The sequence below is a fragment of the Scyliorhinus canicula genome, chromosome 2 (genome assembly GCF_902713615.1).
Source record: "Scyliorhinus canicula chromosome 2, sScyCan1.1, whole genome shotgun sequence".
Lineage (NCBI taxonomy): Eukaryota > Metazoa > Chordata > Chondrichthyes > Carcharhiniformes > Scyliorhinidae > Scyliorhinus > Scyliorhinus canicula.
Window position 1 is genome coordinate 49,675,230 of NC_052147.1, and position 14,083 is coordinate 49,689,312.

General features: G+C 43.7%; 1 protein-coding gene across 3 annotated transcripts in view; it reads left to right on the forward strand.

Moving 5' to 3' along the window:
* kif26ab (kinesin family member 26Ab) overlaps window positions 1-14,083 on the forward strand; it is a 267,250-nt gene that overhangs the window by 122,303 nt on the left and 130,864 nt on the right. For all 3 annotated transcript variants that reach the window (XM_038777909.1, XM_038777924.1, XM_038777918.1), the window contains exon 4: window positions 1,176-1,345. In XM_038777909.1, the coding sequence (XP_038633837.1) occupies window positions 1,176-1,345 (170 nt within the window). The remainder of the gene's footprint in view (window positions 1-1,175; window positions 1,346-14,083) is intronic.

The window sequence follows — 14,083 nt, forward strand, 5'->3', positions numbered from 1 at the left end:
ACCGCTGCCCTGGGCGTCCGATGTTCCGTCTGCACCGAAGAGAGTTCAGCTTCTCCCTTGGTATCTCCTCCTCCCTCTTGTCAATGGCAGATGGACGTTCCTTTGAACTTTGGGGAGAGGGATGTCTATCCTGGGCCCTGCCGAAGCCTGCGGTGTCGGGATCTGGTTTTCCTCGAAGCCCTAGGAGAATATGCACTCCCTGTTGAAGAGAGGGGGAGAGCGACTTAGGACTTCCGGTGTCAAGCCAGTCAGCTCAGAACTGGTCAGCACTCACTCGGATGAGTAGCCATGTCTAGGGCTCTGCTGTACAATGCAGTAAATCTACTGTTTAACCCTGCAATTTGGTTTGGACCCCTTCCTTGTGGTGGTCAAAATAATGCCAAATAGTTGTGTGTGTATTTCTATGCGCCTGTTTGTGTGCATGTGTATGTATTTGCCTATGTGTCTATGTCTGTATGTGTGTCAGTGTGTGTGTGTGTGTGTCTGTAGGTTTCTGTTTGCATGTCTGTGTGTGTGTTTGTCTGTGTTTGTGTGTATGTGTGTGTGTGTATGTATGTTTGTGAATGTGTGTACATACATGCGCCTCAAGGAACGGCTGCGCTTGGAAGGCATTCAGTGGTATCTGTTCAATAGGAGTACAATATTTAGCATTTTTAAATTGATCATATTTTTACAAAATATGTAACACTGACAATATTTAGAGAAGGCATTTTCAAAACAGAAAGTTGAATGACCTTGCAAACGGTATGTTTTGTTTAACTTGCACGAGCTACCACTTAAATAGGCGGTAACCCTCGGTGATGGACTACTGAGAAAGCATGTATGGCAGATATTCATAACAAAAGGCCAACAGCTCTGCAATTGAATGATAAAATGTGTGACAATAATGGAAATCGGTTTATATTTCTCCATTACTTCATGGTTGTCAGACTGTTTAACTGTGCATTACTCTGACCAAAGCCTCTCAGTTGTATCCTGCTTGACTAGTGAATTCATGGTTGTAAACTCCAATACTGGGCAATGTAAGACATGCTTGTCCACCTTAATTAATTTTAGTTGTCACTATTGTAACCCCTGCAATGAATGAGGGAGGTAACCAACAATGATATGAAGCAAAATGCTTTACAAGTCAGTCTGTCGTCCATCGCCTGCTATTTATTATTTTTCATCTTTAGGCGCAGGCAACAATGACGGAGAGTGGAAGAGAAGGCTTGTCTCCAGAAATGACCATCCCACCAAACAGCAGCAATCAAACCACGGCAACCAGCCCACCAGCCTCACAGAATTCATTACTCCCCGGCAGGATTTCTTCCGGCAGTTCAGCTGCAGCTTCATTTTTTATCAGGTATTGGATCACTTTACAAAATTTGAAAGTTGAGTTAAATATTTTCAGCCAATCCTTGATTCGACGTGATTATGTTTCAAACAAAAGAAACTTCATGAAATATCCTTAATAGGCAACATGTTCTCAGAAATGACAGATGTTGGCTAAACGTCAGGAGGTGGTGGCATAGTGGTACTGTCACTGGACTAGTAAACTAGAGACCCAGAGTAATGCTCTGGCGATCCAGGTTCAAATTCCCCACTGCAGATGGTGAAATTTGAATTCAATAAAAATCTGGAATTAAATGTCTAATGATGACCATGAAACCACAGTCGATTTTCGTTGAAACCCATCTGGTTCACCAATGTCCTTTAGGGAAGGAAATCTGTGATCCTTACCTGGTCTGGCCTACATGTGACTCCAGATCCACAGCAATGTGGTTGACTCTTAACTGCCCCCTCAAGGGCAATTAGGGATGGGCAATAAATGGTGGCACAGCCTGCGACGCCCACATCCCATGGATAAATAGTTTTTAAAGAATTGATTTTAAGGAGAATTATGAAGCTATTGGATGGTTTAATATACTTGGTTTCTCTTTCCCCTCATTTTGTCAATGATTTAAAAAAATATATTTTTTTCCTTTGGGTACATCTCACCTTTGGGGTCAATGGCACTATAAATGGGCAGAGATGTAAGACGTGCTCCTGCCTTGCTATCACCCATTTTGCATTCTATTCACTCATGCGTGCTGCCTTCATTCCCACCATACACAACTCCCAACCGAGTGACACAACCGCATGTTACCCGACCTGTGTTCAAGCTTCTTATGAAACTGCTGGGTGTGTAGCAGCAATGCTAGAATACTCTGATTTTCATTCCATTTTGTTCTGCCAATACAAGAATCTCTCCTCCCCTGTGATCTGTGCACGTAGGAGTAAAGGAATTTCCAGTGGAGAGAGCTTTGGGAAGTCCAAAGATACCTGTTTCTCCCAAACATGCTGCACTTAGCCCGTGTAATGTCTCAAATTGCCCAAATATTTTGTAAACCCTAAAATATTATTTGAGGGAAAAAAGTCTCTAATTTGCTTGTGAATGAGTCAACGGTATTCACTCTCATCGTGTTCCTGGGGAGCCTGTTCCATGGAGTGACTAATGCCTGTGAAATCACTGGGATAACTGGTGTCCTCTCACTATGTGCTAAAGCGGGTCTGTACTTTAATTAATTTCAAATCTAAATTATTCTAATCCAATGATACATGTGACATATTACCATTTCTGTCGTGCCCAAACATCTATTTTTTTTTAAATTAACGTTTCAAATATAGATTTTGGAGGCGAGATGGTGGGTAAGATAATGTTAATCAGGTTGAACTAATTTTCCTCTACAGTCTTTGAAGCCTAATACCTGTGTCCGGCTAGACTTTTTCCCTCACTTAGAATGACATAGAAAACGTATTCAGTTTAGGTCCATTAAGAAGAGTCTACCACAGTGTAAGGGAAAACTCTACACAAGTAATGTTTACTGCTATGAGCTGAAATAAAGTGAAATGATACATTGACTCTAGGCAGTTGTTACTGTCAAGATATAAATTGACTATCTTTGCCATGTGGGTCAATCAAAACAATGTATATATCTCCGTTAATGTCCAATGTCAGAGATAATGGACTCGACATGTTTTGTGTAAAAGCTTTTGCTACAGTGGCTGCACTACTCACTGTGTATATTTTTAAATCCACAAAAGAAAGTATGTCTGTGTTCTGGGCAATCTCATGGATTACAGTTGCACTGTGCTGTGGCCACTTCTATATTTGTGATATCCCTTTATTTAGAAGAGGAGTCACATTTCTATTACAATCACAGATCATGCTGGCTTCAGCCTCCAATTCCATATGGGGCCGGTTTGGCTGGAAAGATGCCCTCGTGTTAAAGGGTGGCTGGGAAACTCCGCCCCTTTGAACTCACTATACGCCTCCACATTTTGTGTATGACCAAAGTTCTATGGTAATGACGTCACCCATATTTGAACGACGCCTGTGAAAGTCGCTTTCGTGGCAAAAGCAGAAATAGTGGCGGAAATAGATCTAACTAAAACTTTGTAGTTGCTACCTGAGAAATAGAACACTTCTGCAGTTTGCATAAGGCATAGGAATGATACAATTTCATTAACTGCACTGAGTGGCCTAGAGGACAAGGCGGTATTATGGACAATCAGCCTAAATGCAACTGCAATGACACAAAATTCACACACAAGCTGACCCCAGCGGCCAGCTCTTTGACACCACTGAATGATGCTTTGCAGCAACGTGCAATGCAATTCAACAGTTAATTTTGCTATCTGCTTCAGACACCAATTAGTCTTGCAATCCACAGACACTTTGGGATAACTCTGCTGAAAAAAGACAGTTCCTGAACAGGACACACAGCTGTTAATGTGCAAAATCAGTCAGCAAATTTTGGTAGGGAAGCGATACCTTGAAAATTGCCACAGGTTGCTGTCCAATGTGCGCCACTCCACTGTTAACTTTGGAATCATGCCTCTAAGCTCCCCATAATCTTCAAGAAGTTTCTACATTCATTTTATTCATTTACAGGATGTGGGCATCAGAAGGCTGGCATTTATTCTTGGGTTGGGATTTTCCAGACCCCCCCCCACAGTGGGTTTTCCCACGGCGAGGCTACTCGTCACTGGGCAATGGCGGGACCGGACGATTGCGTAGCTCAGCGGCCACACCGCCAGAGAACTTGCCGTGGGGGGTGGGGTCATCTTCAGTGGAACTGGAAGATCTCGCCTTTGGGTAGGGCTGGGAAATCACACCTCTGGTCAATTGATCGTGATGGGGTGAGGGTTGCTGCAGTTCATGTGGTGAAGAGCTTCCCACTGTGCTGCTAGGGAGGGTGTTCCAGGATTTTACCCTAGTTATAATAAAAGAATGTCAATATGGTTCCATCTCAGGGTGATGTGTCATTTGGAGGAAAACGTGCAGGTAGTATATCTTCCAGGAGATAGAGGGATAAGAAGCCTGCCGAGTTGCTACAGTGAATCCTAGATCACTGGTTCCCAACCTTTTATCTGTCATGACTCACCTTTATACTATAAAAGTCTTGAGGCGCAGCTCCGATATTCTCCAACTGAGTAGTTTAAGACAAAGTTAGGAAATGGCACTGACGCAGTCACCAAACTACCCAGGAATGTAAGAATGATTGCAAGCAATAATAGCCAATATCCAACACAAACACATGATAGCTAGCACACATCCACGCTCTGAAATCTGGGCAATTTGAGTGTGTAACATCCCTATGTTGACACCCGAGGTCGGCACGCCTGTGCTTTACAACAGGCTCCCTGTACGGATATCAAGGTGATGAACATGTGAGGTTTTTTATTCCTGGGTCAGAACCTGTGAGGAAGAGACAACTTCCAGCTGGAATTGCAGAGTGAATGAAACTGAACGATTCAATTCCAAATGGGGTCCTCGTAACTTCCCAGGAGCAAATGATGGGCAAGAACTGGCCATGAAGCAGCCCCGTGGTGTCTGTCAGGGAAGGTGCCCCCCTCTGTCTGTTTAAGGACATCTTGGAGTTTACTGGACTTTGGGCCAGAGGGGAAAAGGCTGATGTGGACGGAAATGGAAGTGGACTTTCTGGAGCACAACTCTGAGCTCAGAAAGAAAGAAGTAAATTGTGTTGTGGGGCAGAATGAATTATGAGGATTCAGAGCCTGAAGAAGGAAGAGAGATATCTGAGGGAAGTAATTAATTTGTCAAAAATTCGGGGAAATATTCACGATGAAAACTTACACAACTGACGTCAGATATTTGGGCAGCACGGTAGCACAAGTGGATAGCCCTGTGGCTTCACAGAGCCAGGGTCCCAGGTTCGATTTCCCCGCTGGGTCACTATCTGTGTGGAGTCTTCACGTTCTCCTCGTGTCTGCGTTTGTTTCCTCCGGGTGCTCCGGTTTCCTCCCACAGTCCAAAGATGTGCAGGTTAGGTAGATTGGCCATGACAAATTGACCTTAGTGACCAAAAAAGGTTAGGAGGGGTTATTGGATGGGGTGGAAGTGAGGGCTTAGATGGGTCGGTGCAGACTCGATGGGCTGAATGGCCTCCTTCTGCACTGAATGTTCTATGTTCTATATTTGACAAAGTAAGTAAAAAGAACCTAAAGACGAAATAGAGGGGATGATGGCAGGCCCTCTATTACCTGTTCATTAATAACAATCAGAACATTATCAAATGACTGAAGGGCAACTTATGTTATTTCTGTATTTAAAACAGAAGATAGAACAAATCTAATAATCACTATTTTCATCCAGGATGACACCATTTGAATAACTGCCGTTGTCTTTTAAAATTTGTTAGAATTTTAAAGGGGCCCCACACATGTTAAATATGAAAACTGTTAGGGCGGCACAGTGGCGCAGTGGTTAACATTGCTGCTTCACGGCGCTGAAGACCCGGGTTCGATCTGGGCCCTGGGTCACTGTCTGCATGGAATTTGCACACTTCTCCCCATGTCTGCGTGGGTCGCTCCCCCACAACCCAAAAGATGTGCAGGTTAGGTGGATTGGTCACGCTAAATTGCCTCTTAATTAAAAAAAATATGAAAACTGTTGCGGTGTGAATTGGCAGCGTGTATGTATTAATATAGGTATCATTTTCACTTATCTCCTCTGACATAGATGACAAACCGTTAGTGATGGGCTCTGTAGAACTGGAGAAGACATCCTAGGAGGTAGACTAGTCTTGGTGCTCCTGATAAGTGGGTGAGTGCTATCGGGAGGCAAAATCCAACATCCAAAATCCAAGGGGGCAGCACGGTAGCATGGTGGTTAGCATAAATGCTTCACAGCTCCAGGGTCCCAGGTTCGATTCCCGGATGGGCCACTGTCTGTGCGGAGTCTGCACGTCCTCCCCGTGTATGCGTGGGTTTCCTCCGGGTGCTCCGGTTTCCTCCCACAGTCCAAAGATGTGCGGGTTAGGTGGATTGGCCATGCTAAATTGCCCGTAGTGTCCTAAAAAAAAGTAAGGTTAAGGGGGGGTTGTTGGGTTATGGGTATAGGGTGGATACGTGGGTTTGAGTAGGGTGATCATTGCTCGGCACAACATCGAGGGCCGAAGGGCCTGTTCTGTGCTGTACTGTTCTATGTTCTATGTTCTATGTACTCCACAGCTCAGGGAGCAGAGGAAACCGAAGCAGAATCATTGAATGTGGAAAAGATATAATCATACTATAATCTGATCTAGAATAGTCCCATTAGCCTTTTTAATAAAGACAGGATATGGACAATTGTGTATTTCACTTATTGTTTCATTTACCGGATAGGGTTTATTTTTTAATGCAGCTGGTGTGAGTTGATCACATTGGAATCAGCAGACATTGGTCTTGAATAGCAAACTGGAGACCATTTAAACTATGATTCCTGGGAAAAACAGAGAAACACATAAATGTCAAATCAGGTGCGGAAAAAGATATAAGGAGAGGGAATTTAATCCAAATGACTGGGGCTTGTTGGGTGATTTGATCAAAGGGCTTGTACAATGGAGTGCCAGTGGCTGCAACACACTGGCACCCTTCCCATGGCACACTGGTGCGCTGCTGGGGATCACTGTCTTAGACAGTACACACTGTCGCCACGATGGTGGAGGAAATAAATATTTATGGTACATTAATTATCCATTCTCTTCACCACAGAAAGTTGGGCCCAGTCATTAACAGCTTAAGTAACTTTAACAACTTGATAATTATCAATGACTGCCAATGACCATTTCTAGCCCAGAAAATGAACAATTATAAATGTGGAGTCTCGTTCCTTCAGGTTGCAAATTGTTTCAGGGGATTTTAAAATTCCTTTCTGTCTTTTCCCCCTCTTCTAATCCTATCTTCTTTTCCCTCTCCTTATAACTCTTTCTGCACTTGATTTGACATTAATTCTCACACTCCAATTACCCCAACTTCTCAGCTCTTCCTTCTCAATCCTTTAAACTCATCGGTTAAGGAGATGTTTCCAAGGTCCCTGGTATCTTGTTGCCTTTGCCACAGCATTACAGCTCACACATTCACTTAAAATCCAGGTGCGCGCAAGCAAGTCTGACGAATGGGACATACCATGTGATACCTTTGCTCCATCAAAATCTGGCTCTTTGGCTCAGAGGAGAACCATCACCTTGAAAGAGATGTCACAAAATGTGCTGTTTACTCCCCTGAAAGAGAGCCATTTGTTTTTGTCACCACCTCCCCCCCCCCCCCCCCCCCCCCTCAGGTGCCACAGCAATGTCATTGTAATAGCCAGTAGCAAAATTACAGTTTTACCTTAAGCTCCCTATGATGGTCAAATTACACGAGCACCAACTCACCCATTATTAGAAACCTAGATTGTGACTGTTATTACACAAATTACAACTTATTTCTCTGAAAGAATCTGAGGAAAAAAAGCACAAAATGATGTTATTTTAGTGAAAGTATTGTAATCTGCAGTTGACATCAGGGCAGCCTTTGACCAAGGAGACAGCATTGTAGTTCTGGCAACATTGAAGGTAATGAGAATCAGGGGGGGAACTCCCCATTGGTTGGAGTCATAGTAAGCACAAAGGAAGTCATTTATGGTTGCTGGATGCTTATTATCTCAGCCCCAGAACATCACTGTTGGAGCTCCTCAGAATGATGTACATCGCCCAGAAATCGTCAGCTGCTTCATCAATGGCTTTACCTTGAACCTACTGTGATAAGTGGCAATATCTGTCAACGATTGCACGTTGTTCAGTGTCATTTGCAATTCCTCAGTTACTGAAGCATTCCATGACTGCATGCAGCAAGACCTGGACAGCGTTCAGACTTGATAAGAGGCAAGCAACATTCGTACCACACATGTGCCAGGCAATGACCATCCACAACAAGAGAGAACCTAACCGCCTTTGCTGGACATTCCATGGTATTACCATCACTGAATCACCTCTTGTCAACATACTGGCCAAATATTTAACTGGACCATCCCTTTAAATACTATGGTTCCAAGGGTGGATAAGGAGAGAGGGATTCTGTGGTGGGTAACTCACATCTTCACTCCACAAACCCTATTCATCATCCACAAGGCACAAATCAGGAATGTGCTGGGTTCCCCACTTGGAGCACAGATCCAACAGCACTCAAGAAGCTCAACACTATCCAAAACATGATTTGCATCCCATCCAGCACTTTAAACATTCACATCCTCCATCACCGCACAGTGTCAGCGGTGTGGATGATAGACAATGTTCACTCAGCAATTCACCAACACTCCTCCAGCAGCAGCTTCCAAACCCGCAACCTTTAGCAGCTGGAAGGACAAGGACAGTATACAGTTTTCCTTCAAGTTACACACCATCCTGACTTGGAACTCCTTCGCTGTTCATTCACTACCACTGGGTCAAATCTTGAAACTATTTTCCTAACAGCACTGTGAGTGTACATACGAGTGGGCTGCAGTGGTTCAAAACAGTGGCTCGCCAGCACCTTCCTCAAGCAATTAGGTATGGGCAATAAGTATTGACCTTGTCAATGATGTTCACTTCCCAACAATGAATGATGAAAAGGATTGTGAGTGTAGCATAGAGCAAAAGTTCAAAGCGCCTACATTAAAGGATCCAGAGACCGATTTATAAAAAATATTCTAAATGTTACATTACACATGTAATTCTCATTGAAGATGCAACAAAGTTACAGGTATGCAAATTTCAGCACACTTGTGACATTTAGACATTCATTGGGTGATTTATATTAATGCTGATACAAATTGCAAGTTAATGTTATGAAATGCAGGAGAAAGGTGACCTTCATGCCATTGCACTTGTGAATTTAATGTACAGAGGAAAATATTGTCAATAATTTTTAAACAGGTAAAAATAATGCACTGAACAGTTCACTGAACTGAAGTCAACAAAGCATCAATTAGCTGTGCTGTTTCTTGATTTTGAATGAAAATTTCAGCAAAAATATTCAAAGCCTAGTTAGGATTGTAAGTTGCACAGTGTTGAGCTGTAAATAATTTTTTTAAACTCCCAGGGCAGTTCTGCTCGAGTAATGGCAGGCGGAAACAACTCTCAATATTTGCACATTTCTAAAGGGCATTTAACAACTTGCATAATTTTGTTACAATGACAAATCTACATTTCTAGCTTATGATTGTTTTTTTATAAAATTTAGAGTACCCAATTATTTTTTTCCAATTAAGGGGAAATTTAGCATGGCCAATCCACCTAACCTGCACATCTTTAGGTTGTGGGGGTGAAACCCACACAGACACGGGGAGAATATGCAAACTCCAGTTTGTGACCCGGGTCTAGAATCGAGCTCTGTTCCTCGGCACCGTGAGGCAGCAGTGTAGCTTATGATTGTAAACCTGTAAAATTACCATCAATTTTTTAACACAGGATTCTGCCAGAATACCTTTCTTTCTTAGCATAGTTGGTGTTCCGAGACGATTTGTTGCTGAGCCATTTGTCCAATTTGAAGTCGATAGCAATGACAGCAGCCTACGCAATGTTAAACCATATGGCAGTCACTGACACTTGATGGGTCAGTGATAAGCATTTGGTCATTAGGATCAACCATGAAAATGCCTCCTATATAATTGAGGTTACTCAAAAGAACAGATACCTTATCAGCTTTAGCTGTGGGGGCACAGCTTGCAGATGCTCAATGTACTGATTGTTCTGTGACTGAGCATATGATTAGTGTATTGAGGCAGTATGTTCCTAATGAAATGGCAGCAAAATGCATATCAGTAACACCAGTGCTGAAAAATGACTAATGTGGTGTTCTTCAGTGCATTTCACTGTTCAATTAGTGCCTATAAACTATGCTTGAGGCATCAATTTGTTTTAACTCTAATGATCAGATGGGTTCGAGCTAAACATTGCTGGGAAGTCGATCTTACTCCTTTTGCTCATTAATTTTTCTCATGCCTCATTTCTATTATGAGACAGGGGTCCGGTGATTTAGAACTGTTCTGGTGTGTCTTGACTCCACCTTAATTAGTTTGTTACTCCTGTGATGCCATACTTATTAAGAGTATGTCACTGCATCAACAGAGCAATCGAATGGAAGCTCCAGAAGTCAGAAGCAGGTCGCCTATGAAGGTAGTCCTGTCAGTCTTTGGATCAGTTCACTGCTCACAACCTTGGTAGCATTTCTACTGGCAGCTGGGAGAAATCTGAGGTGTGGGATTGGGGGTGGGGGTGTTACGGCCAGCATAACCGGGAGCACGTGCTCTTGCCGCTGATCTAACAACAGATTGGTTCCCTTGAAGACTACTTCTGTTAAACTCAATTGGATGACAGGGATGAAGTACTTCCTAAACAGGACAGATTGCGCGGTTACCCTGAACTCTTATTTTTTCTAAAAGAAAGGAAAATGCTTTTTGCACAAAGTATTTCATAAAAAATGTAATGCTTTCTGCTTGGCCCAAAGTGTCCTCAAAGGCCTTTGTGATCAGCGCTGTTGAATTTTTGAGGAGAAAATTTGTGTCTCTATGCATTAAGCTTCAACCTACTGACATATAACCTTGAAGTGTAACCATAGTAACAGATGTACATAAAAAGGATTATCCATTTCCCTCTCTTGCAAATGTAGTGCATAGATCTTAAACTTTGGCCTTGATAGTAAATTGTATTAAGCAACTCTGTGGCTTGTTTACAAATAAATTGAGCGCTAGTGGTTGGGCATTGAATATAAAGGCTGTAAGAAAGAGGATAAAATAGATTTTGAGGAAAGTGAGTGTTAATTCTTTGTGTATTTTCTAATTGAGGAAAAGTGACAGCCGCATAATGTTACAACATTATGGTTGACTTTGAAAGCTAAAGGTTACTGATTCATATTTAAATAAGACACATATGAGGTGATAATGAGCTGGCTGGTCACATTGAATTCACACTAATGGGAGTGTCCATGGGCCAGAAAGGGTCAGCAACTAATAACTCAATTCTAACTAGAAAGCTTCCCATAAAGACGTAAAAGGAAGTTTATTCATTTAATGAATTAATTAAAAAACCAAAAGGCACTTTTACATGAGTTTAATCGCAGACTAAAAGCAAGGCAAAAAAAAACCATTGAAAGTAGAAGTGATCAACAGAATCTTTTGCTCTATGCTTGATTACAATCATCACTGTAATGAATGTTTTGTGATAAGCTTCATAGCATTATAAAGCAATATAACCTACCAGAAGCTTTCCATTGTATTTAGTTGCAAATATCTAATCATTGGCTTCTTATTTTATGGGAAGGAGAAAATATTTCCATTAGGATATGGTGCAATTTTGTAACCCATTAGAGTTAGGAGTTTCTAACTGCTGTCTATTAAGTGACATAATTCTAACCATTTAGATCAGGGGTTTTCAAAGTGCGGGTCACGACCTGCGGGCAGGTGTCGGGAGGGTAACGGAGCGATCAGTCACGCCGTTCCAGTGGTGGTCCCGATTGTGGGTGAAGTGGCCAGTGGCCGGTTACAGCAGGTTATATGTCGTGTGTGTACACTTGGCGTCAAGCACCTTATTCGTATGTGCTTTTGACGGCAAATCACAGAGGAGAGCTTCTTCCATTTATTAGCTGCTAGCAAGCAAGGCAAAAAGACTGACGGTATGGATCACTTTGTTACAAGGAAGAGAAGGCCAGAGACACAAATAGGCAGTGTACCTACTGGCCATGATCTAACATTTGAGAGCTGCTTAGGAGAGTCCAGGGCAGGATAGAGCAATGCTAGTGTTAGCTCTGTACACAGCTCCAGGGCCTCTGGTGAACAGTCTGCAGAGAAGAGACTGAACTCGGGATCAAAGCAGTACAAAGATCATTTCTTGAGGTCTGGTTTTGTCAGTTGCGCCAATGCAAATAAGGATGCAAAGACCGAGTTTTCTGGTGCAGGCGCCCCCCACCGGCAAGTGTGTTTTCCGTCCCGGCAGCCGGTCAATGGGATTTTCCATTGCGGGCAGCCCCACACCGCCGGAAAATCCCCGAGCGTGGGTGCGCTGCCAGCGCAATGGAGAATCCCGAAAGCGGAGAATCCAGCCCCATATGTGTTATAGGCAGGGAGGTACTGGTAAATGAGAAGTTTCAGATTTCGAAAGAGAAGTGGTGGGTGAAAAATTCCTTTTGCGGTTGAGACCCCAGATTAATTTATTAACTTACAGCTGACTCCAAGTGCGGTAATTTAAGTAAATGGGAACTAAGCTCCATTGTGAGCACATTTAGTTGCGTGTTTCCCGGCACTCACAGTGCCAAGAAAACAACACTATGAAACGGCACCTGGGTTAGATATGAAGTCTCTGTGGGGCATGCACGGCCGAGGCCGCGTATAGCCCCATTTTGTGCACTGACGAGCTTCACTCGCCGGAACTCCTCAGTGTAGCAATAGATCCATACGCCATTGAATTCTGGAGCTCCCAAAGCAACACCCCCCACAAGCCCCAATGCACTATAGGAGAATCCCCTTCTCCCCTACACCCCCCAACACCCGTGCAGGGCACCACCAGCCCAATCGCCACCATGTAAACATGCCAGCTTGCCAACCTGGAACCCTGGCAGGGCCAGCTGAACACCTTGGCAGTGTCAGGCTGGCACCCAGGTGGCACTGAAAGGGTGCCATGTTGGCATCCACAGTGCCAGTGGGTCATCCTGCCCAAAGGGCATGCACCTGGGGGCTACAATCCCCTGGGAGCCCCCATGAGTACCGTCCCATCTGATGCGAAGGGGATAGACCTCAACGCCTCGGGTACCTCGGGAATCTGCACGTTTCAGTGAGACGAGCTGTCTCGCTTTAATATGCAGATTTGCCAAAACATGGGTGGGATTTACATCGCAATATCTCGTCAGATCGCGTTAGTTCTCACGAGGCATTGCGAACCAGGTCACGCTACTTTTCCGGTGCAATGTGGCTGTTTGATCCCACCCTTCTTCTGTACCCGAGCTGTGACAACACATTAAAATCAAGCCAAATGTCCATGAGGATGTCAGCATTCTGGATTAGCATCTCCCAGAAGTATCTAGTGCTGAGTAAAACAAGCATTTTGTTGCTACTGCCCTCCACAACGACCTACATGCGTGAGGTTGGATTTTCCATTCTCAGAAAGTTGAAGACGGTACAAAGGAACAGGATGGACTTTGCACCTGATATGTGCATAGTTCTCTCCTCCTGCGAACCTGATTGGAGTGAGATCATGAGGATCAAGCGGGCCCCCTTTTCGCATTATAGATAAGTGAATGTGACATGTGTCTCAAATTTCGGCTGATGTGGGCTGCAAAGGTTGGCTAGTTGTCAAAAGCCGGTCCCAGGAAAAAAAGTTGAAAAACACTGATTTAGATTAAACTTCCTCTGACTGACATAAAGTAGCAACTCAAATGTGGCATCTGGTCGTTTCCTGCCCCATTTATGTTGCCACTCAACCCTCTTGGCCAATTTTTGAGTCAACGGATATACCTGCTTCAGATGGGTGGAGGGGGGGCCGGGCAGGAGGGACCATAGGACCGGGTTATTTGTCCTTTGTGAGTCAGAGTCCAATTAACCTATTTGTACTGGGCAGTGAGCGATCTAACCAGTGGTCTTTGGTGAGTAGTAACAAGTTGCTCATTTGGCACATCCCAGGACTCAATTAGACTTGGACCTTAACTCATAAAATCATACAATTTACAGTGCAGAAGGAGGCCATTCGGTCCATTGAGTCTACACCGGCCCCTGTAAGAGCACCCCACTTAAGCCCATGCCTTTGCGCTGTCCCTATAACCCAGTAAC